The sequence below is a fragment of the Chelonia mydas genome, chromosome 5, assembly GCF_015237465.2.
Source record: "Chelonia mydas isolate rCheMyd1 chromosome 5, rCheMyd1.pri.v2, whole genome shotgun sequence".
NCBI lineage: Eukaryota > Metazoa > Chordata > Testudines > Cheloniidae > Chelonia > Chelonia mydas.
This window is the reverse complement of record NC_051245.2, coordinates 121417505-121441479: the sequence shown is the minus strand read 5'-3', so window position 1 is coordinate 121441479 and position 23975 is coordinate 121417505. Positions and strand designations below refer to the sequence as shown.

The window sequence follows — 23975 nt, the reverse complement described above, 5'->3', positions numbered from 1 at the left end:
GCAACCATGCTCAGTCATGCTGAGGAGCCGCACCGTATTCCCATCACAGACAGAGTGATGGTTAGCTACTACTGTAGGTCACGGTAGCTATCTAGATTTACCAGCCACGTTGGAACCTGGACTCCTCAGGAGGGCTGATGCTTCTTGTTCTGCTACCTAGGTCTAGGAATAGGCTGGTTTGCCACCACCATATGCCTGGGGCTAGAGCCACGGCAGCAGTCACTATAGGATGACTGGCTAGAAGTCGGAGCAGCCAAAACCAGGCTCTCACCCGCCAGATTTCCAGCACACACACTCACCTGTTGCTCCTGCTCCCCTCTCTTTGAGGGAGCATCCTGAACGTCATTCTCGTTAGAAGACATGGTGAAGCCAAATGCTGCTGGGGAAGAGATCGTCACAGAGGTTAGCCTAACAACAAGAGGCAAGCGGTGCCCAGACTAACAGCTTAAATGCAGACAGTGCGTTTTATCATTCCTCAAGTGCCCAAGGCAGTTCTATTGAGGGCAGAGTCATCTTAACCATTACCTTTTCAGCCACTCTAGTTTATGCCAAGAGACTAGAGCCAACCAATGCAGCAGCTCAGTCATGCCACTTGCTTGCCATAGAGGGGTGGCCAAACCCAGAGGCAGGGGCACAGGCAGGTCTGGGATGGTTGTGTAGGTTATAGTGACAACAGTTGCTTTACAATCCAGCAACTGCTAGTGAGTGTTCCTGCAACACACGACCAGCAAGAAGCCCACAGTTCCTTCCCCCGGCTCCCTCAGCAGGTGCTGATAACTGCTTTGTCCAGCATCATTAAAGAGATTGAAATGAGAGGATACAGCCAACCAAGCTCACCATCCGACCATCAAGCAGCTAGGAGAGCAAGGGTTAGGATTTCATTCTTACACTGCACACAGAAATAGTCAAAATGGGGACCCAGCAGTTTGCCTTGTTTATAGCATTTCCCCTCATGTGGGGTTCAGAGAAAGACAGGTTTAGAGTTGGAGGAGAAGCTTGAAGGGAGGAGTTTCCTCAAGTACATGAGATACTAGCTACTAAGCTTGAAAACAAGCCTAATGAAGGTAAACATCCCCCTGCAGACAGACGGCAACCCTGTGACCATCATCATGGGACCATTTCTAAGTGGTTAAGGACTCCCATCTGCACAGCATGAGAGCTCCCCTTGCTAGAGGCACCAGAGTTGTTGACCAGGGGTTAGAGAGTCAGACCACTTGATGCAGAGATTTAAAGCCCCATCAGAATTTCACCTAAAGCAGCAGATTTGTCTTTTCTATGATCATATTCCACCTGTTTCTCATTAGCCCTGCCTTACTAAGCTCATTGATTAAACCTGGTTAATTGATTCAGCTTCCCAAGGCAGGTAATTCCCATCTGCAGCTGATTAGTCAAGACCTCATAACAAAGCCATAAACCTTTAAAACACACAACAAAAACAAACAAAATCCACCCACTCATCCCCAGCCCCCAAACACTCTTGGGTTTCACCCAGGAAGGGTGACTGAGCAGCACTAGGACTAGCCTGACATTCAGGATTGGCAAGAAAGTCTCATAACTCCCCCTTCCTTCCTCTTCACTAATCCAGAGTTTCACAGATCACAAGACAAACTCAAGAGCTTTCATCTCTAAGCATCTCCCTTCTAGGCCAGTACTGAAAGGTCTGAAGTTTGTTTCTTAATAATGCAGATGCCACACACTGAAATAGGTTAAATTAAGACCACACATTTCACAGCTGAAAAAACAAAACAAAAAAAAAACCCCACCAAACACTTCAGAACTGGCCAAACAACCCCTCTCTCCAACAGGCAGGCAGGCAGGCAGGCATAGTTATTTCAATAAAAACCACAGCCTACCTCAGCAAGGTTCTCCAGTCAGTTCTCAGATCCTGCACTGGTACAGTATACAAATGCTGCTCAGGCTTTATATACCAGTGCTGATGTCATCGGAGGGCAGGCCTAGACAGACAGCACCAGAAAGAAATCAGAGCTCTCCACCCTGACCAATGAGTAGCTTTGTAGGAAACACCTTTTCCCCTTCAGCCATCTTAACAAAACAACAGGTATTAGTGGAGCCCTGATATTATAGATTCATAGGTTCCAAGGCAAAAGGGGCCATTGTGATCATCTACTCTGACCTCCTGTATAGCACAGGTCAGAGATCTGCCCCCACCCCCAATAATTCCTAGAGCAGAGCTTTTAGAAAAACATCCAGCCTTGATTTAAAAATGATCAGTGATGGAGAATCCACCATGACCCTTTGGTTAATTGTTCCAATGCTTAATTACTGTCACTTGTAAAAATGTATGCCTTGTTTCCAATCTGAATTTGTCTAGCTTCAACTTCCAACCATTGGATGGTGTTACACCTTTGACTGCTAGATTGGAGAGCTTATTCTCAAATATTTGTTCCCTATGTAGGTACTTCCAAACTGTGATCAAGTCATCCCTTGGCCTTCTCTTTGTTAAGATAAATAAATTGACCTCTTTGAGTTTATCACTATAAGGCTGGTTTTCTAATCATTCTCTGGCTCTTCTCAGAACACTCCTCAATTTGTCAACATCCTTCTTGAATTGTGGACACCAAAACTGGACACAGCATTTCAGCAGCAGTCACATCAGTGCCAAATAGAGATAACATAACCTCTCTCCTCCTACTCAAGATTCCCGTTTATGCATCCCAGGATCACATTAACGCTTTTTGCCATAACATCACACTGGGAGCTCATGTTTGGTTGATTATCCCCCAAATATTTTTCAGAGTCACTGCTTCCCAGGGTAGATTCTGTCCCCAACCCAATCCTGTAAGCATGGCCTACATTCTTTGTTCCTAGGCATATACATTGAGCCATGTTAAAATGCATATTGTTTGCTTTTACCAAGTAACCTGTCCTCTTTATTATTTACCACTTCCCCAATTTTTTTGTCATGTGCAAACTTTATCAGTGATTTTATTTTTTTTCTTCCATGTCATTGATAAAAATGTTAAAATAGTATAGGGCCAAGAACTGATCCCCCTGGGACCCCACTAGAAATACATCAACTCCATGGTGATTCCCTGTTTACAATTACATTTTGAGACCTATCAGTTAGCCAGTTTTTAATCATATGCCATCAGCTAGCTCATTTTAACAGGGATATTAAAATAAATCAGAGATTTCTCTGGAGTGCAGGCAGCAGGGCTATCAGGGGAATAGTAAGAGCCATAATTTTAGATGTTTTATCAGTGTGATTGGCTGAGAAGTACAACCACTGAGTGAGACAGTGTCTCTCAGGGAATGCTTAGGACTCATGATTCCTGCCCAGAAGAGCTGACCACTTCAGCACAGCAGGATTCTGCTCCTAGACGGCAGCATAGCTAAAAGATGGCACTTGGACAAAGCGATCAGCTCATTTCAGGTCTCCCTGGCTCCCATAGGAGGCCCCAGAGTAAGCTTAGCTTGAGGCTGTAGCCCCATTCCACACGAGGGTGCTGACCCTGTTGTTCAGTGTTTCTGTGGTTGTTTGCTTCACTTTCTATTTTGGGAAAGGCCAGCATGTTTTCTTTGGTCCAGGACCAGCCAAGCTCTCTCCTTATTTAATTTCTGGCTATCCTTGTGGATTCCATTTATAATTTTAGCCTGTATTTTCACTAGCCCCAGCTTGTCTAGGAATACTTTTAAATGTGTTCCACAGGTCTCTGGTACTCCTTGGCAGCTTGGCTACATTTTGGTACTGCAGCTGCTGTGACAATTTTCCCTTTGGTGAAAACTGAGAGTTACATGATTGCCTGGTGTGACATGGACCAGGAAGCACCTGTGCAGACTTCCTGAGGAGAAACACTGGCATAGCACAAAAAGTTCTCATTTTCTTGTGCATGTGGTGTATTTTCTACGCTCTCATACTCACAGGTGAGTGGTGTGGAACAGGAGAGACATTTTCACAAAACTTTACATAAGTGGTTCACTAGTTCATTGCAGAGGATTTTGCAAGCCACACATCTGGGGTTAATTGAATTTTTTTCAGTCAGAACTGACATTCAATGAAACTCTAGCAACTGAACCAGGGATGCTTAAGTATAAGCTTCTACATCTTGAGCTAAAGGAGGCCATAGCATATATTCACGAGTGGTTTATACTAACTGAGGCCTGACTGATTTGGTTTCTTTGAAGCCCAGGAACTTCTAAAACAAGACTAGAGTCTTAATAGCATTCTTGTAATCTGGAAAAGGAATGCTGCAAGTGGAACCACGCTGACCCCCTTTGATCATCCACAGCAAAGACACCTAATACTTGAGCTAGGGAAATTCTGTAAGTAACTTTGGTCAGAGTGACAACTCTGAGGGAAGGGAAGGGAAGAGAAGAGGAGTTCCCTCAAATTCCCTTGTGTCATTTCTCAAGTGTCTTTTCTAGCTGTGTTAATATACTGGGACAAGTTCTGCTTTCTTTGAAATCCAAGCAGGGATGTTGAGTGTAGTAGAAACCAAAAGGACCTAGTTATCTGAGCATTGTCTACAAGCTGGTCTGGTTCCTGGGCAGGTGGTGACTGTTGAAGGTGAGACTACAATCACCTTTCAGGGGAAACATTTTACACCAGTACTTGTAGCAGTGAGGATTCTTTAGCATCATCCTGCATGAGATCAAGTTCCCCAACCCTGCCTGACTAGAAACACTTCAGTGCCAGATTAGCTTCTCTGATGAAGGCTTTAAGCATCTCCTTTGTCAGACTATAAAGCCAATGAGAGAGGTTGAGGGGCAGGACTCAGGGAAGGCAACATGTAACTGGTCAGGCTAAGAAATGGGGAAGAGAAGGCAGAATGGCAAGCCCCAGAAATCTGAGTGGTCCAGGGCAGAGCATCATTCCCATGGCCAGGGACCGAGCAATACTCCCCACCCTGCATTGTCTTCAGTGGGGTGGAGGGGCAGAACAACATCCATGAGAGATGGCATTTCCTGACATTGTTAGCACTGAGTCTGTTCAGCCCAGGACAGCAAGCAAACAAAGGAACCAAAGTCAGGCTGCCCTAGTCAGGGAGAGCTGGTCTCCAGGACCTGGCTCAGTCAGCGGGTATATTCAAGGTGGGATAGCAAGACAGGAAGAGATCTGCAGATGAACACAAGGACGAGACTTGTCTGAAAGCAGCTCGTGTTTATTGTGGAAGAGGCTAGTTGTGTTAACATACAGAAGTGCTTAGTCACCAGCAGAGACCTTTTATATCTACCAGTCCCTATGCACTTTAACAAGGCTCAGTTACAGTTACCTTAGAGAAATCCAGTACAGGAACGAGAGGTGGGAGGAACACCCATAACTGAACTAGCAGTATTGGTTGAATGCTGTTTGGAGGAAGGCCAGGTGGAGCCCTCACACTGGACAAATCATACCTTAGAACCTCTAGGTGGACTGGAGTCAGCCCCCTGTAACCAGCATGTGCTCAACACCTCAGGATTCCCAAGGTAGTGGGGGTCCCATCTCTGACCCAACCTTCTCCAGCCTGGAAGTTGGGCTTGCAGGAAGGGGAGAGCCAGCTCAGTAGGACCAATCAACAGTCTTAGAAGCCAAGTCACCATGAGACACATGCCTTCTGAAGGCTTCCAGCTAAGGTCCATTTAATAGGTGGGTGTTCTAGACAGTTGGCTACTCATGAGAAATTATTCTGTCCATCACTTATAGTGGGGAGGTGACAAAACTAAGGTATTAGATGAGCCCACCTGTGCTGGGTTTGCAGTTCAAGGTGAAAAGATTTGCCTCCATTCCATGAGAGTTATTGCAATAACTCCTGTGACATGCTGTTCACCACAAACAACTGCAGCATGGTGGGGTGGGGGAAGAGAAGCAGATATGGATATGAAACATTCAGGCTATGGCCTCCTCTGCAGAGCCAGTGGGAGAACCAGCAGAGTCTCCAGCAGGAGCGAAGGGTCCCACGATCCACGTGAGAGGTGTGTTCTGCACCACGTATTCCAGCAGCTCATCCAGGGACTCCTGGGCTTTGGTCAACTTCTCCCGAGTCTGGGTCAGGATACCCTCAGACAACTCCTGGAGGGATTGGACATTGGAGAAGGAAGTCTGGAGCTCTCCCATGTTCTGGTAGGCTTGCTGGACCTTCTCCTGGAGAGTGGTAGGGAGCCCCTGGATGTTGGGCAGGAGGCTATGGCAGGTGGTCTGCACCTGCAGGATGAGGTTACGGGAAGTGGCTAGAGCCTGGGACACCATCTCCTGTAGAGAGAGATAGGAGGGAGAGTGACTAGGTGTGTGAAGCTCACTGTCAGGATGTGCTGTACAGCACCGTCACATTGAGTCTTTGCAAGAGGACAATGCTACTGTGACTGCACCCCACATTCACAACAGCAGTATGGTTATGTGGCATTTTGTACAAAGTATGCCTTGTAAGGTATCATTCTGAAAGTCTTAATCTGTTGACCATTAATATCTCAGATTGTGTGCGCTATTGTTTTATATGAAGTTAAAGTTTTGCTGAGTATGGGTTACTGAAAGATGTTGAAAACACCCACAAGCAGCCTTTGAGGAACAATGAAGCTACAGTGCTGATGGCCCTTCAGCCAAGACAATGGCCCATGGAAGAGCTTGGCTACCTGAAACCTTTACAGGAAGGCTATGAGTCATGGCTGCTATGACTTAGCAAGGCACGCAAGGGCATGACACCATATTTTTCCCCCACAAGCTGGGCTGGAAACTTGCCAGGAACCCTTTGTTCCAACCTATGTTGAGAGACATCTCTTGGCCTCACTCCCCACACAAGAGGTTTCCTGGACATGCCCCCCCCCCTCCCCCCGAGGGGCAGAGACTAAACTGGGGGAAGTTCTGGCCCCAGGCTAAATGGATTTTTAGCCTATGTATGGAAGCCTGGTGGACTGCTCATATCAACCAGGGTGAGATATTGCTAATTCAAACCATATCTAGTATATTAGCAAATAAAGGCAAACTAAGCCTAAGTAATCTGCTTGCTATCACTTCTAATTGCTTGAAGTCTATCTTTCTGTAGTTAATAAACTTGTTTTATGTTTTATCTTAACCAGTGTGTCTTTAAGTGAAGTGTTTGGGAATCCTAGCTCTAAACAGAAGCTGTTGCATATCTTCCCTACATCGGGGGGTGGGGGGGAGAAGCAAACTATTAATGAACTTATGTTTTACAGATCCCTGTGCAGCACAAGATGGTATAATTCTGGGTTTTTGCTGCAGTAGGGGTGCAAGGCAGGGGAGTTAGGAAATTGGCTGAGGGCCTCCTGTTTGTCCATGAGTGGCTTAGATAAAAGCACTCAGGTAACTCAGTTGGGTGTGTGGAGCCACCTGCTGTTGTGTTGGGTGATAACAGTTCCTGGAGAGTCAGGCTGTGTATCAGCAGAGCAAGGTGAGAAAGGCCAACCCAGCTGAGTTGTTTGGGAGCTGTGGTTCCAACAGCTCCCGGGGTACAACCCCATCAGATACCTCTGGCTGTGGTGAGCGGTCATCCTCACTGCCTCCCAGCTGGCTCTTGTGCCACTCCAGCCACATCTGCTGCAGCTTCTCCTGCCCATCATGAACCTTCTGAATCATGGCCTGCTTGACATGTTCTATCTAGGACACAGGGATTCAGTCACTATGTGGGACAGCAGAGCACAAGAGCTCCTCCCAATATTGCTCCCAGTGTGTACAGGGGAGCAGCAGAAGCTGAGTGAAGCAGACAGTGCCACACTTGTGATACCACTAGGCTGGAGACCCTCCACCTGGAAGGGAGCTGTTGACTTCTGCAGCCACCAAAGACCAGTGTCACAGTACACCCACTCCCATGGATGCAGGTATCATGCACCCAGGACTACATGGCACTCAGCTGGGCTTTGAGCTATAGTTTTGTGCAGACACTGCATGACTGCCTCCCCCCGACCCGCTCACATGGTCATTCAGAGACATGCAGAGCTTGGCAAGCAACTGTCTGATCTTCAGTGATCAGAGCCGCTACAGGGGAAAAATACAATAAGACAAAAGGTCCTACCAGGTCGATGGTTTGCTGGAGCTGGGACAGGGCCTCCAGGGTGTGCTGTCTGGCTTGTCTCATCTTGCCCAGGGCGTGCTGGTAGGCTCGCTGGCGGAGTTTGATAGAAAGGGAACCCAGACGCACAAAGTAACTCTTCTGCTCTCCAGACCCCTCCACAGGGGTTGCCAGCTCAGCTGGAATACAGCAAGGGAGAAATGGTCAGTTGTGATGAGACCTGAACTGCAGAGTCAGACCCCAGGTCTGGTATTCTGTTCCAGGCTATGGACTCCTAGCTACAGGCACTGATGTATCAAACACACAAGGTGAGGATCACTACAATGAGGGAGCAGGCAGAGACATGGACACGAGTATTCATTCCAGCCCTGCCTCCCAGATGAGATGGGAGATTCCCCTCCACCCACCAATACCATATTTTCTGTAAAGAAAGGATCTCTGGTAAACTGTTTCCAGCTGCCAACATTTGCTGCAGGATGTCCACTAGCTGCCACCTAATGGGCAGAACACAAGTCAGATTCTCAAGTTGCAAGAGACAGCAGGCCTATGTGATCAAGGTGGGTTGCATGGCCCTCGTTACCCCACAGAGCATGAGGGAGCATATTAGGAGGATACAGAGGTTAAAGCCCCATTGTGCTATTGGGCCATGGAGAGGCAGCACCAGTATACTTACCGAGCTCCTCCTCTGTCATGGGGAGGTAGTCATCCATCAACTGCACAGATTTCCCCAGAGCCATGTTCATGCTGCTGGTCACTGTGGATCTGGTCACCTCCACGCTCTCCTGGACAGCCCCTTTGGCCACACCCACCATGCTGGTCACTGCATCCTTGGCCTCAGTGACCGTGCTGCAGACTGCATCCTTGGCACCCACCATTGTGGCACGCACTAGGTCTTGGGCATCTGAAACCACCTAGAGGTAGGTGTCAGAGGAGAGGTCATGGCCACATATGCCAGAGCTACAAGATGGGTGGGTTTTTTTGGGGGGGGCAGGGGGGGAGAAGAGGAGGGAAGCATAGCAGGATCTCTCCCTCCAAGTGGAGAATGCTCTTCTGTGGAAGCTTTCTAGCATACATGCCCCCCACCCCCTGGCCTCCTTGTGCAGGTGTTACAGCTGTGGGAAGCCCCAGACAAAACCTGGATTTCAAGAAAGTGTTCGTTGCTACTTGGCAGCATCAATGGAGTAGATGAGGCAGTAATTCTGTGGTCTGCCCACAAACCAGGAAGTGGGATTTTTGTAACCAGGGTGAAGGGTTCTTACCTTCTGCACAGTCTGTTGCAGCACTGGAAGCTTCCCCTCCAGGGTGTCTAGTCCCTTACGGGCACATTCATTTGCTGCTGCAACTACAAGAGGATCAGAGTGGTTTCCCTCAACTCCTTCCTAGGTGTTCAATCACAGCAAGCATTTGGGCAGGGGGACCCCCAGCCCCGATGTCCCTTTGATGTAAATAGCCTCCCCATGTGTCGTGTGGGGCTAAGAACTCAGGTCCTGGCTACCAGTTCCGGGTTCAGAGTGCTGGCCCCAAGATCCCTCAGGAGAACAAGACAGCCCCCCGAAGCAACCAGAACCTCTTGAGATTAATGTTCTCTTGCACTCTAGCTCTTGTCAGGGATTCCCATGGGCTCCTGCAAGCCTCACGCCAGCGTTTTTAGACTGGTTCGTGCCCCATTCTCTTTATGGGGATGGAGAGATCAGGGTTGGATGCTGGACGCTGCTCGCTCTCAGCTGGCTTCTCCCAGTCCTGGGAGAGGGGGAACCGTGCCCTGCCCCACAGCAATCCCTGCAGAGCGGCACTAGTCCCCATGGAGTGTTACCTGCCCAGTGTCTTGTCCCAGGACCTGTGTCCAGCTGCAAGCAGACAACACACCAGGAAGGGGGCACTGTCTACAAACACTCATTTGCCAGGACATGAGAGTGAACTCAGGCAAGATCTGTCAGGTACCCACCCCAAGCTGTTCATACAGAAGTGTTCCTGCCTCCCCTCCCTTACTCACTCTGAGACTCCAGCTGGTCCAGGATGGGCCGTGCCCCGGTGATGGCAGCAGAGGTGATGGCCCTCACCCCAGTCTCTGCCACCTCACAGACCGCTTTGATGGCTGGGTGGGTCTCTTTGGTGGCAGCGTAGCTGGCAGAGGCCATCTCACAGGCAGAGCTGACCAAGGGCAGGCCAGCCACCCTCTCCGCTGCAGTCTGAGGGAGGGGAAGGAGTCAGCTGGGGAACATTCGCTGTCTGGGGCACATGACTGGACTGAGTGACTCCTCGGTCTGTTAACATTCCCAAGAGGGTAACTCTGTACCCAGCTAGCCACAGAGCTGGGTGCCAAAGAGTTCAGCGCTCCCCCATCCCAGGCCATTTTAGCTCCTCCACACCATAACCCAGCTAGCTCAGCCTTAATAGTTAGTGACACCCCCAGAATGATCCTTGCTTCCTTCTGCACACGTACGGCATGGCAGAGCTCCACTCCCAGCAGTGTAGGGGGCTATATCCATCTATTATATCCCAGCTGGGATGCCACAGCTAAGCTCTAACCCCATCCTTGCTGCTGACAGGGTTAATACAGCTAGTCCTGGGCTTCCTTTCACAAGAACTAGTGGACGGGAAAAGTCCTGCCTGAGGAGTGCCTCTGCACAAATCCCCTTGTGCTCCAGGGTTAGCATCTGCAATCAGTACAGCAGGGACGAGTGCCGGGCTGCTCCAGAACTATTCTAGTTAGCACTCGCCAAAGCCAATTTGGAACAAAAGCAAACAAAAACTTCTCTGCTAACTGGAGATTGCCAAACAGTTCAAATCAGAAACACCAAGAGGTTTTGAAACAAGCTTTGGGGAATTGACCTTTTCAGTTACAGCAACTGCAAGAGTGAAAACAACATCAATTTCACTTAGCTGCTCTGTGGAGTGGGAGCCTCCAAGACCTCAGATACCCTGCTCCAGACAGGCTTCCCAGGACTCTACGGGGCTCCCCCTCAGACTGGCAGGTTTCCCTGGGAAGCCTGCCTGCCTTTCATCAAAAGTTTTGTTGACTGGGCAATAGATTTGGCAAAACATTTCACTCCCGCACACTCAGCATTTTCTGACACAGTGAAGTTCTGTCAGAAGGACAGCAGGACGCCAGCTCCCCAGCATGGACCTACCTGTTGCTCCTGTCCCTGGGGCTCAGGGCAGGCAGCCTGGATTTCACTCGCGTTACCAGACATGCGGAAAGGAGATGTCACTGCAAGAACCAGGAGGGACCCTTAAGGGATCAGCAAGCCTCAGGCTTCCAGCTGCACCACAGATTGCAGCCTCTCACTCATTTCTAACAGCTGCTACAGTAGTGCACCCATGTGCTTCCCCAGGGAGGGAAGCCACGCTGCAGGACCAGGTAATGCAAGAGCGCTCTTTTCAGCTCTCTTTTCTGGCTCGTCCTAGCTACGCTGGTGGCTGGGACCAAGGAAATGTATCGCAGGTCTTGGACACCTCAGTGAGCAGGACACAGGGCCAGGCAGGGGAAATTCCTCCTGCCAGCAGGAGTCAGAGCCATGACAGGGAGCTGCAGCCTGGCTGCAGGGTCAGGGCAGTAACTGCACCAAGGGAGGAGTCAGCTTCCCCCTCTCCCCCATGCACTCTACAAGCCAGGACCCGAGCCCTGGCAGAGCGGTAGGAAGGGGCTGACAGCGCCCCTTCAGCAATACAGGCTAGGCGGAGATGGGAGAACAGAGCAGCCCTGGGTGTTTCTAGGGTCCGACCCCCCTCCCTTCCCACAAGCAGACTGGGCTCCTCTGAGCCCCACCTCCTTGGACATGGGGGCAGGGGAGGAGAGGTCTATGGTTGAGGTGTGGTAGACATGCCCCAGGCCAGGCTGGAGCCTCTTTGCCAAGCACAGTACCCCTAACAGATGGGGAGTTAGCATCAGGGTGTGCGAGGAGACAAGCTCCAGCAGCCCCCTGAACACCAGCACTGCGTGGTCATGGCCAGCCAGGGAGAAGCTGCATAGGAGGCCCAGCTGGGAAGCCAGGATCCCAAGAGAAGAGGTTTCCTCTTGAGGGAGCAGAGCTCTTCCTTCCTGAGCCAGGATCTTGGCTGTTGCTTGTTCTAAGCTCCCACTGAACTCATGGCAGCAGCCAAGGTCAAGAGTGATTTTGTTCTCTTTAAACAGAGATAGTGTCTTTCTGCCCCCCGTCTCCCTTCCTGCCAGATATTAATCTGGGTCAGAGCTAGATGCACATGCAAGTGCAGCCAACTGAAATGGAGAGCAGGCCAGTCATCTAACCCCACAACTTCCCACACTAACAGCCCTCAAGAACTGAAAGCGGTTCCAACTCTCACAATTGAAAGCCAAACACTGCAAGGCAAACACAGCTTTAAGGTCCATTCCAATGACAGACAAGCTCAAACAAAACAATCCCCTCCAAACTCAACACTTCAGACCCCAAAGCCACAGTGCGCTGGCAGCTCGCAGCCCACTGCTCACCAAGCCTGCACCCTGCAGCTCCCTCAGCCATACACAAACCACCCCCTGCATAGCTTTTATAGCCCAGTGATGATGTCAGCACAGGGCGGGGACACTTGACAGACAGCTCATCAAAGCAATCAGGAAGGTGTACTCTACCCTGACCACTGAGGTCTGGAATCGGGGTGGAGCTTGTTGCCCTGGAAAATGGCAGTGTAACAATTGACATGGGGGGTGTTTGCCTATATAGCGTCCCAGCTGTTCCAGGCGGGGGCCTTGACCACTGCGAAGATATCTGAGACAGGGGAAGCTGCTTCCCCAGCACCGAGTTCTCCTGGGTTCCTGTAGACCAGGGGTGGCCAACCTGTGACTTCGGAGCCACGTGCGGCTCTTCAGAAGTTAATAGGCGGCTCCTTGTATAGGCACCAGCTCCGGGGCTGGAGCTACAGGGGCCAACTTTCCAGTGGGCCGGGGGGTGCTCACTGCTCATCCCCTGGCTCTGCCACAGGCCCTGCCCCCACTCCACCTTCCCGCCCCCTCCCCTGAGCCTGCCGTGCCGTCACTCCTCCTCCCCCTCCGCAGCCAGAACCTCCTGCACGCCACTAAACAGCTGATCAGGCGGTGTGGGGAAGAAGCGGGAGGTGCTGATCAGTGGGGCTGCTGGTGGGTGGGAAGCGCTGGGAGCAGGGGGAGGGGAGTACTGATGGGGGGGCTGCTGGCGTATTACTGGGGCTCTTTGGCGATGTACGTTGGTAAATTCTGGCTCCTTCTCAGGCTCAGGTTGGCCACCCCTGGCGTAGAGGGTGATGGGATGCCTGTGGAGTGCTGAGGGGACATTTCCTAGGGTAGGCCACATCCAGCACCTGACTGCCCAGGGGCAGGCCCTGCCGGTGTGCAGATCTGCTGACCTCAGGAAAGGAGCATGGGCTCCAGGGCAACTCCACCACAGGGGCTCTGGGTCACAGAAGCACAGAGCTAGTGTAGGATCGGGACCGCGGGGTTACCCCTGGGATGGTATGTCTATATCACTAGGGACATCCTCACACACTGCATGTGGACACTTCTCCTTCGGAAACCCTCTGGCTCCCAGTGCTGGCCGAGCAGCGTAATACGCCTCTGCAGTCAGCCGAGAGAGGACCCAGGCTGCTCCTGGAGCGGGCTGGGGGGCTAAAGTCTTTAGCATCCCCCCGGCATAGACAAGGTGAGATGCCTGCATCAGGCCCACCAAGCTGCCAATGAATATCACCCTCACTTTGGAAGTGCCCATTAGCCAGGGAATTCCACCCCGGCTCCTTGGCATGTTTCAATTCAGTCATTCAGGTCAGTGGGCAGCAGGGTGGTTGCTGCAGCTGTTTGCTTCCCCGTCCACTCTGGCAGAGGCTGGGTGCGTTCTCTGTCCCAGGGCTGGCTCATGCTGTGTGGTATTTCTCCAAGCGGGCGAGCACTTTGTGTCGCGCTCAGCGGAGTGGGGCTCCAGTCCCGGGGGAGGCCTTTGGCCCTTACCCCAGTACCATTCATACACAATAAATCAGACTAACAACTCCATCCAGCATCGTTACCTGAGTTTTGCTTTCTCCTGGGAGCCCTGTGAAATGTTTGACAATCTCTCTGCCATGGTTTGGTGGCTGGCTCTTATATGCTTGATGCCATCACGAGCACTGTACCAGCAACAGGCATTTCCTCAGCAGACTCTCCTAGGAACCTTTTACCTTTGCTGTTGATAGCATTTCCCATCTCCCCTAACTGCCCTCAGTCTAACATAAGTGTCAGTTCAATACATGGAACCCCCAGGCTCAGGGGGTATCAGGGGATCATTTGGGGAAATGATGGGAATGACACAGCCACAGGGAAGGACTAAGTGGGGAAACAAGCTCAGGGCAAAGTTTGGGGGGGTCAGTCATAGCCACTATGCTCGGCTCTGCCCTCTTCCCATTATCATTCCTGGCCTAGTTACTCCAGTGCCAGGGCCCTTCCCAGCCGGAGTGACAGCAGATCACACCAGACATAACTTCTTCCCATAACTTCCCCATCGCCCTTCACACTGGGAGTAAAATCAAAGCAGGGAGTGCAAATGCCTGGAGCAGCTGAGGAGAATGACGGAGGCCTGGGGCTGAGGCAGGTGCTCACCTCACTCCTTTAAAGCAAGCCTAGATGTTCATACCCATGTGTCTGTCCCACAGAGGGATGTGAGTGGGCCTCCATCCAGACACACGATCTTCAGCTTCAGTGGCTGCCAGGGCCAGAGTGGGGCAGTGTTAGTCCCTGATTCTACAATGAGCCCTGCACAAACCAGCCCCTGCATCTACTCAGACCCCAGTAACTTCAACAGGCAGTTAGGAAGAGTAGCTGAGTTCCAGAGAGCTCTGCACAGGTGCAAGTATCACCAGCACAGAGAGACCATTGCATGCTCAGGGCTTAGCAACCACCTTCCCATCCATAGCCCTCCCACACAGGCAGCCAGCAGAAGCAGCAAGCCCAACCATGTTCAGAGCACACTACAAGTCTTCCTACCTGGGATCTACAGCTACAATCACTAATTATCCAGAGGGTGCCACCCAGGAGAGAAAGCCAGCTGGGGGCAGGAAGCATCTCTTTCCTTTTCCCATTCCTCCTTCTAATATTCAGACCATTGGGGTGTAGCTGGTGTGATCTCTATGCTCACACCTTGGAGCCTCCAACAGGCCTTTCGATTAAACACTTGAGCCCATGGGTGAATCATGCTGGGGTTTGCTGAAATAACTCACTGCTCCTTGTGCCATAAATAGTGCATCCGGTGGGTTAGTCAGTTACTGCATTTGCTTTGTATAACTTGACACTGATCCAGCAACATTTTCGATGGTGTATCTTACATCTGAACCTGGCTTGAGGATGTGTTAGAACCACTCCTTCCCTATGGAAAGATTAGCTGTAGGGGCTGTGCTGGGGAAATGTAGGCTGCAATGCTCTTCATGTGTAAAGAAAATCCAGCTTCTTTCCAAGTTTGACGCGAATATCTGCTGATGTGAAATCCACTCATTGACCTCACACATTTTATTGGACCTGGACTAAAGAGAAAAGAGCTTCACTGGGCTTGAACACAGAAGTCAGATTAGCTGACCAGTACTCCTGAAGTCTGCACTTACTCTTCCATATCCCTAAAAGGAGCAGGGCTCCACCTCGCTAGTGCTTTTACTCACTCTTCCCCCTGAGTGTGTTGGAGGGGCCATTTTTAATCCATAACACAGCAGGGTTTATAACACACCTCCAGTTCCACAGGCAGATTAGCTTCAGTAATTGCTCCCTGTCAGTTAGGGAGTTTCTGATTTTCCTACAGAAAAGGACCTAGGGGTTACAGTGGACAAGAAGCTGGATAGGAGTCAACAGTGTGCCCTTGTTGCCAAGAAGGCCAATGGCATTTTGGGTTGTATAAGTAGGGGCATTGCCAGCAGATCGAGGGACGTGAATGTTCCCCTCTATTTGACATTGGTGAGACCTCATCTGGAGTAGTGTGTCCAGTTTTGGTCCCCACATTACAAGAAGGAGGTGAAAAAATTGGAAAGCATCCAGAGAGCAACAAAAATGATTAGAGGACTGGAACACATGACTTATGAGGAGAGGCTTAGGGAACTGGAATTATTTAGACTGCAGAAGAGAAGAATGAGGGGGGATTTGATAGCAGCTTTCAACTACCTGAAAGGGGGTTCCAAAGATGATGGATCTAGACTGCTCTCAGTGGTGGCAGATGACAGAACAAGGATCAGTGGTCTCAAGCTGCAGTGGGCGAGGTTTAGGTTGGATATTAGAAAAAACTTTCCACTAGGAGGGTGGTGAAGCACTGGAATGGGTTACCTAGGGAGGTGGTGGCATCTCCTTCCTTACAAGTTCTTAAGGTTAGGCTTGACAAAGCCCTGGCTGGGATGATTTAGTTGGGGATTGGTCCTGCTTTGAGCAGGGGGTTGGACTAGATGACCTCCTAAGGTCCCTTCCAACCCTGATATTCTATGAAGAGTTTTTATCCCAGTTGATTGGAGTACAAGGCAGGCCCTTTCCAATGAGATCAGGAGTAACCAGCCATGTGAGCTACTTACATCACCACTTTGGTTACTAGTCTCCATCTTTGAGAGCAACACAGCCATTCCTGGTCATGGTGCTGTTGCAGTACCGAACCCAAGAGACATTTCTTTGCCTGAAGCTTAATAGCTCAAGCCCGAGTTGGGATAAGCAACAGTGACGGAGCTGCCTAGATGACACTACCCGAGCTCTCAGGAAAATGCATTACAAGCCCAGCACTGGTCCTATTATGGATCTCCCACAACCCTGAGCCACGTGCCTGTACAGTTATTGGCCTGGCTAGGTTTACACTAGGCAGTAGGAAAGGTTAGGCAGGTGCTTGGCTAATGGCAGGGAGGAAGGACGCAGGCTGGCTGATGTCCATGCTTCAGCAAGACTATCTGCTGCTCTATTTCTTGCAGCTAGTCTCCCTGTGTGTGTGTTTTGTTAAATCCCAGTTGCCTGGAGTTGTCAATTCACCATCTCTTTTCCTAGACACTTCCAACCTGTTGAGCTTCTTGCATGGGGCTTGAGGCAAGGCCTGGCAGTCTCCCACCACTGTATGTGACCCTTTTAACTTCGCTCCTTACCAGTAGCAGGTCCTCAGTTCTCCACACACCCCATTTCCTCTCAAGGCCATAGTGCCCTATCTCAACAACCTGGGTCTTTCCCTCTGTTAGTTGGTCTCAGAGTCTGTAATGTTGCCTTGCTACACACTGGAAGCCAGATGAGTGTTCTCAACGGGCTGTTGCCTCCTTCTACTTGAGAAAAGTCTCAATGGAAGAGTGTCAAATGGAGGCACCTGAAGAGATGCCTTTACCCAGGAGACGAGCTCAGCCATTCTGGAGCCCTGCCAGAGAAAAAGGGGTTGTGGGGGTGTGTGAAGAGGGGGAATGGGGTCACCTGTACAGTATATATTTGTACAGAGCACGAGCCAGGGAGGGAATCACATTAAGCAGACAGGAATTTGAATGCAGTTGAGGTTTATTGTGACATTAAACCCTAGTTTTACACATTACAAATCTAGGAAAAATATCAAGCTCAGGAGCACTTCCTATGTACAGAGGAAGACAGCTGTATGTATATCCTGACAGAAGCAGACTAGCCCTACAAGGGATGCAGTCCTGCATGACTAGTGATGCCACCCTGTAACCGGTAATACATGGTTCTGGGGAAGCGTGCCTGGGAAAGGACATTCACATTCTGTAATTCTGCAGAAGAAAGAGCTGACCTCAGTCCACGATCTGACAAAGCAGAACTGCAGCCTTAGTGAGGAGACCCCACACTAGCTATGCAGGCAATTCAGCTGGATTCCTTCCAGCAGGAGGGGGAACCCTTCAGGCCTCCAGCTTCTTTCCTTCCTCCACCAGCTCATCAGGACACGGTGGGGAGTCTCCAGCGGGAGTGAAGGGTCCCACGATCCAGTCCAGGGGAACATTCTGCGTCATGTATTCCAGCAGCTCATCCAGGGACTCCTGGGCCTTGGTTACCATCTCCCGACTCTGGGCAAGGGCATGGCTGGACAGATCCTGGAAACAGCCGGCACTGGAGAAGGAGGCCCGGAGCTCTTCTATACTGCTCGAGACCTGCTGGCCCTTGTCCTGGATAGTGCTGGGAAGGCCCCGCATGCTGCCCAGGAGAGTAAGGCAGGTGGTTTTCAGTTGCTGGGTGAGGCTCTGGGACATGGCTAGAGCCTGAGCTTCAACCTGCTGGAAGGAGAAAGCGAGAGATGGGAGTATCTGCAAGTCACCCTGTCAAGGTTCCTTCCCCACTCTGAACTCTAGGGTACAGATGTGGGGACCTGCATGAAAGACCCCCTAAACCAGCTTAGGTTAAAAGCTTCCCCAAGGTACAGGCTTTGCCTTGTCCTTCAACCGTATGCTGCCACCACCAAGCGTTTTAAACAAAGAACAGGGAAAGAGACCACTTGGAGACATCTTCCCCCAAAATATCCCCCCCAAGCCCTACTCCCCCTTTCCTGGGGAAGGCTTGGGAATAATCCTCACCAATTGGTACAGGTGAGCACAGACCCAAACCCTTGGATCTTGAGAACAATAAAAAAAAACAATCAGGTTCTTAAAAGAAGAATTTTAAATTAAAGAAAAAGGTAAAAGAATCACATCAGTAAAATCAGGATGGTAAATACCTTACAGAGTAATCAGATTCAAAACATGGAGAATCCCTCTCGTCAAAACATTAAGTTACAAAAAATAAATAAATACACGTTCTCTCCAGCACAGCATATTTTACAAGGCATTAAACAAAAGAAAATTTAACATTTTCTAGCTAGCTTACTTACTAACTTAACAGGAGTTGTAAGGCTGCATTCCTGATCTGTTCCTAGCAAAAGCATCATACAGACAGACCAAACCCTTTGTTCCCCCGCCCCCTACTCCAGATTTGAAGGAATCTTGTCCCCTCCTTGGCCATTTTGGGTCAGGTGCCAGCAGGGTTACCTTAGCTTCTTAGCCCTTCACAGGTGAAAGGATTTTACCTCTGGCCAGGAGGGATTTTGTAGCACTCTATACAGAAACGTGGCTACCCTTCCCTTTATATTTATGACACACTCTGTCAGAGTGTGTCAGTTGTCTGGAGCAAGGCTATTAGAGCGAGAAGGAGGAGAATACCTTTGCGAAGTCTGGTTCCTCCTGCCCTTCCAACTTCCCCCTGCAGCACTGGAGCCACATCTGGTACAGACGGTCCTGGCCATTGTGAAGCTTCTGATCTATGGCCTGCTTGGCATGGCTGATCTGCAGGAGGAGAGGGCAGTTAGCTGGGAAGAGCAGGAGGTGGCTGGCCAGGGAAGCTCTCCCACAGCTAGGTGTGGGCAGCAGGCAGGCAGGCAGCACTACTGCAGCACTGACCACGGGAGGCTGCAGAGACCGTGACCCACAGCAGCTACAGGGCAGGGGAGAGGGGTCATGTTCCTACCAGGTCAATAATTTGCTGGAGCTGGGAGAGGGCCTCCAGGGTGCTCTGCCTGGCTTGTCTCATCTTGCCCAGGGCGTGCTGGTAGGCTCGCTGGCGCAGCGTGCTCGAAAGGGAACCCAGACGAATGTAGTAACTCCGCTGATCTGCAGGAGCCTCTCCAGGCCCCTCAACGGGAGTTGTTGCAAGCTCAGCTGGAAGGGGGAAGGGGCAGGGGTCAGTTGGCAGCAGTGGTGCAAGTAAGGCAGTAAGGTCAGGTACGCCACACCATTAAAACATTTATTGCTGGAAAGACGTACTGGAAAGACATTTGGTATCCACTGAAAACTGCAGGGCTCTCAGGAATCTAGTAGTTAAAGGAGCAGAACGCTGGCAGCTCCTCCGGTGTGGCTGTACTGCCCCCAGCTGCCCCCGCCCAGCCCTTCCAGGTAGTTGCATCTCCTGCCTGGTGTCTGTAGAGCCCCCCACACAAGGCAGGGTGGGGTCATTTGGGGGAAGTCACATGTGGGGGGTCATGTACCCCCAGCTTTTGGGTCCCTCCTATGAGTCGCCGTACTGGTAAGAGTTAAAATCTACTTGCACCACCAGTTGGCAGGGCTAGGATACAAGGCAGGGATGCATTCAGCCCTCCCAAAGCTTGTGACCTATGGAAACTTTCCCAGGGCACGTTTGGATGCCCTGCAGCACCGACCAGTAAGGCAGCGGGTAGCTGCACAGGGAGCAGCGTCAGAGCCATCAGACAGGGCGAGCAGAGGGCCCAGCATGAAGGAACAAGGGGAGGGCTAGTAGCCAAGCTAAGTTGCAAGGGAGCCTGAAGGAGAGGTGGCTCTTTTGGCAGATCAGCTGTGAACACTGGGAGTCCAAGCCATGCCCCAAGACACCAGGGTCACATTGGTTTCTATTCAGCAGAGGGGTTCTTACCAAGCTCCTCCTCTGTCATGGGGAGGTAGTGGTCCACCAGCTGCTCACATTTCCCCAATGCTGTTTCTATGCCACTCGCAGCCATCTGCCCCATGCTGGAGCTCATCACTGTGCTCATGCTGCTGGTCACGGCGGATTTGGTCACCTCCGCGCTCTCCTGGACAGCCCCTTGGGCCACGCCCACCATGCTGGTCACTGCATCCTTGGCCTCAGTGACCGTGCTGCAGACGGCATCCTTGGCACCCACCATTGTGGCACGCACGAGGTCTTGGGCATCCAAAGCCACCTAGAGGAAAAGGGGTCAGAAGAGAGGTCACTGAACACCAAGCAGAAGTGAAGGGCCCACAGCCTCATCCTGCTCCAGGACCAGCCGTGACACTCGTGTGGTTACCTTCTCAATCGGCTGCTGCAGGATGGGCAGCTGCTCCTCCAGTCTGTCCAGACCCCGACAGGCATATTCATTGGCTGCTGCAACTGTAACAACCACAGAACTCGTTCCCTTAATTCCTTCACGTGCACAGATCTCATGGGGCTGCTAATCCGTGTGACATTGGAGGACTGGTGTTCCTAAGCAAGTGTCCCCAGGTTACTGATGGGAAAGCCAAGGAAGAGGGGTTGGGCAAGTTGCCCAAGGCTATGGAGCCAGTCTGGGTCAGCGCAGGTTTAGCACTCAGGAGATCCTGCTGCCAGTCATCTGTTCATCCACTCCCACCTTCTCCTAGAGGGTTTCAGGAGTCTCCAGTGCCTGCAATGGGCTCAGATCCTTTTAGCATTGGAGCTGCTTCCTGTGCCCTCTAGCAGGTATTGCTCCATGGCATTAGGTGCCATACACAGTGCATGTGGCTGTGTGGTACTGGGCCAGCCACACACACCAGGGATTGTGCCTGGGCACTGCCTGCCTCTAGGCTGGCCCAGCTCACCGCTGGTACCTGAGCAAGAGTCCCCAACAGCAGCTGCTGCAGCCATCAGAGCTGCTCCGCACAAGGCCAATGCCTTGGCCAGATCACGTCTAGGACCTAGCCGAGTTCAGGGGAACAGGAGAAGGGAGTCTGTGGATTCTGTTTGTGGCCAGTTGGAGGCAGAGTTCAGTAGTGGGCCTAGAGCCACTGTAGGCTGAGCCTGCCCCCAGACCCACCTCCCCCACCACACACACAGGAGTGTTCCTGCCTCCCTTCCCTTACTCACGCTGTGGCTCCAGCTGGTCCAGGATGGGCCGTGCCCCAGTGATGGCAGCAGAGGTGATGGCCCTCACCCCTGTCTCTGCCACCTCACAGACCGCTTTGATGGCTGGGTGGGTCTCTTTGGTGGCAGCATAGCTGGCAGAGGCCATCTCACAGGCAGAGCTGACCAAGGGCAGGCCAGCCACCCTGTCCACTGCAGTCTGGGGGAGGGAAAGAGGAGTCAGCTGGGGAAGAGCTCCTGGCTTCTCGAGGTGCCCCTCCTGTCTTTCCCTCTGCAACTACTGATTCTGTAGGAGACTGTCCCCAGAGCTAGGCAGTCTCCTGTTCCTGTCAGCAGGGGTTCAGTGGTCTGCCTGTGACATTAGTTACAGACCCAGAAGCCTGGTCCCATTGGAACAGCTGCCAATATTCAGCAAGGTCTCAGGAACGCCATTTCCATCCTGGCACGCCCACCAACAAAACAGAACTGTGTCATGATCTCGTTCCGTCAGTGAGAGCAGGAATGGAGAGACCTTTTGTCTTTCCAAGTGCAGCCTCTCCTGATCAGGAACCATGTCTCGGTCCAGCACCCGGTACAATGCCCGCACTGGGCATTACAATCAGCGGGATTTGCCGGTGTTCGAGTGGAGACAGCATTCAGAGGGTCACCAGTGCTGGTGCTCCTCCCGGATTCAGGAGGCACTTTGGGTAGTGACTACGGCACTCTGAGAACTAGAACTTGGAGCATTAGCTAGTGTTGTGGTTACGAGTCCCTGTCTCCAGCAGTGGAGACATTCAAGCTAGAACAGCCCTTCCAGCTGCCAAGCACACCTGCCTCCCCAGGAGAGACCCACCTGTTGCTCCTCTGCCTGGATCTCCACCTGTGGTTCCTTTTCCTTAGCAGACATGGTGGAGTGAGATGTCCCTGCAAGGCCCAAAAAGGAATATTGAGTGGCTACAGCAGGAAACAGTGAAATCAATGTTGTGTAGGAACATGAGGAGAGCTGCTCCCGGTCCATTTTCTCTAAGATGGAGACCAGGTTGTCCCCCTGTAGTAAGTCTCTCTCTACAGAGAACAGGCCAGGGCCTTAAACCTTTGATCTAAGGCAGGCTTAGAGACAGCCAGTTCCTCAAGCCCAGGGATGCACTTGTAATCCACACACCTTGTGGGTATGTTCTTCTGTCCCATCTCGTGGCACCAGGACCAGTTAGAGAGACAGAGATTAACGCATCCGCTCTACAGTCTTAGCTAAGAGCCTTATGGCTTTTAGCTCATGCAGTAGAGGCTTATGCATTTAGCTCCAGAGGTCGCAGTTTTGATCATGCCGATCACCAGGGTCTGTCGGTGTTACACACTCCCAAAGCTTCTCCTCAGACTTCTAGACCCAACAATCCCTCCCAAGGGGAGCACCAGGACACCTGCACAGCTCATCAGAGGCACCCTCCTAGTTTAGTCTTTTCCCAAATAGTACCGGGGCTAATTCCATTTGTCCCAGAGTACAATCACTGACAGAAGCTACCCTGCTGAAGGTAGTAGCTATTGACTACACACACAGAACACTGAATTGAGAAGGTACCACGGGGGAGCCTTCAGGGACCTCTTGAGTGAGTAGTGTAGGAGTCTCCCTGGATACTGAATTACATAGGAAATGATCATAATGGCCCCTTCTGACCTTAATATATATGAGTCTACGTAGGAGACGCCCACTATGGCAGGCTGGTTATTTTAAAGCCGATTTAGCTGGTAAAAATACAAATATTTTCTATTGTCAGCTAGAGACTGGTCTGGTAAAGAAACAGATTCCAGTTCAGATAAATTTACATCACCCCTGGAGGCGAGAGAGAGACCACTAACTAGAAAGCTAGGGCTGGGAAGCATTTCCCTTATGGGAAGGCACCAGGCCTGTTTTCTTTTAGCGTTTCCTGCATTATCTGTGTCAGATACATATTGGTTACCCAGCACTCCAGTCTCAGCCACCTCAGTCAAGTGTTTCCACCTGCAGAACATTAGGACAAGCCAGAACTCAGACCACAACCAGAAGTCCCAATCCCCATTCCTGAGTGGGAACAGCATAGCTTTGCTCAGGTAGAGAGCTGAGTGGAGAGTTTTTCCCCCATAGTCCAGGCTCTAATTTAGTTCTCCTTGTTAAATATTCTATTCTCCTCTAAGGAAGCTTCCATCTCCTGGAAGATACCATTAATCCAGGCCTCCCAGTCTGGAAGGCAGATAGTCCAGGGAAGGAAACTGTTTGCTCAGAAGACTCAGCTAGAAATGTTTTACACAAGTACAGCTACCAAGCATTGAAAGTAGCTAAGAGTTTCTGATCATTCAATCCTAGCCACTACTGGCCACCAGGCAAGACATTGAGTCACACTCTGTGTAAGAAAAGAGCCCCCATCTAAACACATACAGAACCTAGGAAGCAGAGACATAACACAGAGGTTAACCGCACATCTTACCAAACTTCCACACTACTAATCCTTCATCAATACTCAGACCTCTGCCCAAGTCTCAGCCATTATATTCCTCTGATGATGTCATCATGG

General features: G+C 51.0%; 3 protein-coding genes across 9 annotated transcripts in view; all 3 read right to left on the bottom strand.

Annotated features, from left to right (window-relative positions):
* Window positions 1-18197, bottom strand: part of LOC102945017 (perilipin-3) — a 23981-nt gene extending 5784 nt beyond the window's left edge. The window contains exons 1-2 of one of the 5 annotated variants that reach the window (XM_043547486.1): window positions 18192-18197; window positions 4223-4226 (exon numbers count right to left, since the gene is read on the bottom strand). Coding sequence is in view for 4 of the 5 variants with exons in the window: in XM_043547485.1 (XP_043403420.1) it covers window positions 300-362 (63 nt within the window). In the remaining variant the exon portion in view is untranslated. Of the gene's footprint in view, window positions 1-299; window positions 380-1853; window positions 2195-4222; window positions 4227-18191 lie in introns of those variants that run through there. The other 4 variants (XM_043547485.1, XM_043547484.1, XM_043547487.1 and 1 more) reach the window with 4 other exon arrangements.
* On the bottom strand, window positions 5103-12439 carry LOC102945236 (perilipin-3-like). 2 transcript variants are annotated; one of them, XM_043547490.1, is made up of 8 exons: window positions 12267-12439; window positions 11093-11172; window positions 9955-10150; window positions 9221-9303; window positions 8635-8872; window positions 7965-8140; window positions 7421-7549; window positions 5103-6190 (listed from the first exon to the last, which is right to left on the bottom strand). In XM_043547490.1, the coding sequence occupies exons 1-8, from the start codon at window positions 12310-12312 to the stop codon at window positions 5828-5830; spliced, it is 1311 nt and encodes a 436-aa protein (XP_043403425.1). In that variant the 5' UTR covers window positions 12313-12439; the 3' UTR covers window positions 5103-5827. The 2 variants fall into 2 exon arrangements, with proteins under 2 accessions (XP_043403425.1, XP_007052776.2); XM_007052714.3 differs by having other exon boundaries at window positions 12412-12436.
* Window positions 17386-23975, bottom strand: LOC119566726 (perilipin-3-like). Of its 2 annotated transcripts, none has more exons than XM_037903125.2 (8): window positions 23889-23975; window positions 22283-22353; window positions 21454-21649; window positions 20660-20742; window positions 20269-20554; window positions 19351-19541; window positions 19047-19169; window positions 17386-18128 (listed from the first exon to the last, which is right to left on the bottom strand). In XM_037903125.2, the coding sequence occupies exons 2-8, from the start codon at window positions 22334-22336 to the stop codon at window positions 17757-17759; spliced, it is 1305 nt and encodes a 434-aa protein (XP_037759053.1). In that variant the 5' UTR covers window positions 22337-22353; window positions 23889-23975; the 3' UTR covers window positions 17386-17756. The 2 variants fall into 2 exon arrangements, with proteins under 2 accessions (XP_037759053.1, XP_043403427.1); XM_043547492.1 differs by having other exon boundaries at window positions 17386-18125.